Genomic DNA, 3,724 nt, shown 5'->3' on the forward strand with positions numbered 1-3,724 from the left:
CATGGGTTGAGATAAAGGCAATTTAATCAGTAAAGCAAAAGCTGCACACAAGCAAAGCAAACCAAGGAATTTGTTCCAGCTTCCCATGGGCAGGCAGTGCTGAGCCATCCTCAGGAGTGCAGGGCTTCATCACACATAATGGTGACTTGGGAAAACAAAAGGCTCTAACGACAAAGTTCCCTTGGTTTTATGCACTGAACATGACACCATATGGTCTGGAATACCCCTTGGGTCAGCTGGGATAGCTGTCGTGCCTCTGTCACCTCCCAATTTCTTGTGCCCCCTCAGCCTCCTTGCTGGTGGGGTGAGGAGCAGAAAGGACCTTGACTCTATGTAAGCACTGCTCAGCAGTAACTAAAACATTCCTGTGTCATCAACACTGTTCCAGCACAGATCCAAAATACAGCCTGTACCAGCTGCTGTGAAGCAAGTTAACTCTGTCCCAGCCAAACTCAGTGTGAACAGCTCTTGAGGGGACTTAATATATTTTATAGGTCTATGTATGTTTATAGAGTTATATGTCCCAGACCTTGAGTCCCAAGGTCAAGGTATGAGCTGCAAACAGATTTCATTTGATTGCTCTTGGCATTGACGTGAAACTGTTTATCAGTTTTTTGTGGCACTGCTTGTACTGGGGAGGGGAGGTCCAGGGGAAGCAATATGTTTCTGCTAAACTCGAGCATAAAAGTGAGTTCTTGAGTGAGTTGTGTATTTGTCAAAATAAAAGCATAAGAGTGAGTTCTTGAGTGAGTTGTGTGTTTGTCAAAATAAAGTGCATCACTTCAGTTGAAGTGAGTTAGCAAATAAGCTGTATTTTAGGTAAGAGATGATTTAAGAACGTCGAGAACAGAGGTTGACAAACCTATCGGGTGTCTCATGGTAAAAGATGATTTAAGCACGTTGAGAACGGAGGTTGACAAACCTATCGGGTGTCTCAAGTGCTGAGCTTGAAGTAGGCTGTCCATAAATCCTTCAATAAATTGCAGAAAGCAAATTGACCTGTCAGTGGTGTCATTGCAAGCAAATGTGAAAGTGAAATGCTCGTGGAACTGACTGTGGGTTGGGTAATGACGATCACTCTGTCCCAGCTGAGCATCTCCAAACAGGACTTCTGAGTCAGAGTTTTGTGTCTTTCATTTGTTTTGGATTCACTCAAGTGTTAAATATTTTAATAAGATCTGACCAAACTGACAGCTGAATGACCAAACTAAATGCTGAATCTCTTAGCTGATGCTATTTTCATTATTTTTAGTTCAGTTGACGAGATATAGGATGCAGTTATAAACAAGCAGAAGAATTAATCTTTACTCAGTAAATATAAAGTGTTCTTTTGCCTAGATAATGAAATTAAATATCTTTAAAGTGTAGCTCATTCTTAAAGATTGACTTAAATCTGGTAGCTTAGAGGCACTGCAGTTTTTGGAATGGGTAAAAGTTGGGTGATCTCATTTGGGCACAGACTTCCTCCCTTATTTGTGTTAAGCAAGGGTGTTAATTGGTTATAATCCCTAAGGACAGATAATTTTGAGTTCTAGCAATCTTCTCCCCAAAATGAGTAACTACAAGAAGTCTTTAATGACACACATCACTGTGAGGGATTGGAGGGTGGTCCAAGAGAGCAATGACATCTATGTTCCTGTATTTCAGTTGGGCATTATGATTTCCTCTGAGCTAAATATTGCTATAAGGCTTTATGCACTCCCTGAAGTTGCAGAAAAGGAGTTGTCACAAAGTATAACAACTTTTCTTGAAGATTTGGGGCACTCTTAGATTTTGGTGCATAAAATTTCATGGAGTATAACCTTCTTTATTAGATAATAGCACTGTTTAAATGCAGAATTGTCATGCAAATAATACATCTCTCACCTAATTTAATACAGAAACAAAGGGCTCATTGGATAGTAGGATCAGAGGTTAGAAGCAGAGTGTGGGTGTTAGAAGATCAAAGGCAGAGGAGCTTGTAAGGAGAAAGGTGTTTTGGACATGAAAATCCCTTAACGACACCTACTTTGTAGTTTGGTTTTCTCTAACAGACAACCCACTGACTGTGTGGTAGAGTAATACTTTGCTCTAATTTTGGTTCAGTGCAGTTCAAACACTCTTTGCTCTCAGAGGGAATTAGAGAAGCTGGAACTTTTTGCCTTTATGTGATGCATGTTCATTCTCTCTTCCTATGACAAAAACTGAATCTCAGTTACTGTAGAGAGCCACAGATTGTGCTGGGCTGGCTCAGGAGCTCGAGAGGTGACTCAGGGAACATGTTGGGCTGCATGTCCTGAGGTGTGTGAGAGCCTGTTGGCTGCTCTTCTGAGGGTTCATCAATTACACCACGCATTTATAGTTTAGTGGAGCATAATTGTGGCTAAGTTGGTGTGGAATGGCAGCCTGGGAAACACCAAAGGGCTCTTTGTTTTAGCTGTCATTAGATGTTTAGCTTATTACATTCCAGTCCTCAGCACCTCTCTGTGTGTCTCTCACAACCCTGTAGTAGTCAGTTGACTTGCTGTGACCTCTCTGCTTATTTCTTTTTAGATTACAGTGCTCAGAAAAGGAAAACCTTTTCGACTTTGCAGACTGTTGGCAGAAATGTGTGTGTAGTAGCAATGTGGAAGAAGTTGTAGTTGTTTCAGAACAGTATCTTGAGTTTTATTTCATAGATTTCTTTGGTTGTCTTTTACAGTATAAAGGAAATGAAGATGGGGAGACAGTTACTATTGAAAAAGACCATTTCATGGATGACTTTTTCCAACAGGTAAAGTTAGAGTTTTCACCAGGCATTAAAAAGACTTGACTGTTTTCTCTCTGTGCCTTTTAATTCCTGTGATTAGGTTTAACAGTTCATCTACACACACACCCAATGTGGTTTTAATGGTAAACCAAATCACATGTTGGTAACACTTTTTTTTTTTTTAATTTCAGGGCATTTTCTGTCTTCGATTACAGAGAAGTGTTTCTAACTCTCTGCTGATAAGAATTTTAAAACTTTTTTTATTTAAAACTATTAGCACATAAGTTTTTGGCCATACAGAATATATTTCCTATTAAGAATACCATTTTTTTATTTAAAAATGAAAAGTACAGGATGTCTAAATGTCAACATTTCTGCTGGGATTTCTGTTGAATACTTAGAAATGTTGCAATGAAATACTTTACAATTGTTAGCAAATATTTTTGTTTTGAAAGAACAGTTGCCCTGAAATATACTAATATCTTCATTTTCACATTTCTCTTCCTCCAGGTTGAGGAAATTAGAAATAACATAGCAAAAATAGCCCAAAATGTGGAAGAAGTGAAGAAGCAGCACAGCATTATCCTGTCAGCACCTAATCCTGAAGGAAGTGAGTATCAGTTTTTAAGATTTCAGACATGTATGGCTAGGTATTATGAAATAATTTTGTTTGTATGTTTTAGCTATCCATAGGGGTGGAACTTCAGGCGTACAGAATTCAAAATGTAACACTTTAAATAGTTCCATATTTAATATTGAGTTAATACTTTGAGTTGCCTTTTTTTACCTATTCTAAGCCTTATTTGAATAAATGTATTTTCAGAATATTTGTTGCACTATCCAAACTTTTTCTAGACCACAACTCAATTTAATGCAGTCTCTTGAAATTGATTTTGTTTTCAGAATATTAGAGGCTCTTTTCTTTTAATTTGTGACAGTGTTGAAGTTGTTAACTGAAGCTCATATTGCAGAGCCATCACCTTCTCTTTACTGTTC

At 38.3% G+C, this 3,724-nt stretch overlaps 1 protein-coding gene across 2 annotated transcripts in view; it reads left to right on the top strand.

Annotated features, from left to right (window-relative positions):
- Nucleotides 1–2,686: 2,686 nt before the first annotated feature.
- Nucleotides 2,687–3,724, top strand: part of STX2 (syntaxin 2) — a 10,652-nt gene continuing 9,614 nt past the window's right edge. For both annotated transcript variants that reach the window (XM_009070794.1, XM_009070787.1), the window contains exons 1-2: nt 2,687–2,752; nt 3,239–3,338. In XM_009070794.1, the coding sequence (XP_009069042.1) occupies nt 2,732–2,752; nt 3,239–3,338 (121 nt within the window). In that variant the 5' untranslated portion in view covers nt 2,687–2,731. The remainder of the gene's footprint in view (nt 2,753–3,238; nt 3,339–3,724) is intronic.

The sequence above is a fragment of the Acanthisitta chloris genome, unplaced genomic scaffold (genome assembly GCF_000695815.1).
Source record: "Acanthisitta chloris isolate BGI_N310 unplaced genomic scaffold, ASM69581v1 scaffold2110, whole genome shotgun sequence".
Classification (NCBI taxonomy): Eukaryota; Metazoa; Chordata; class Aves; order Passeriformes; family Acanthisittidae; genus Acanthisitta; species Acanthisitta chloris.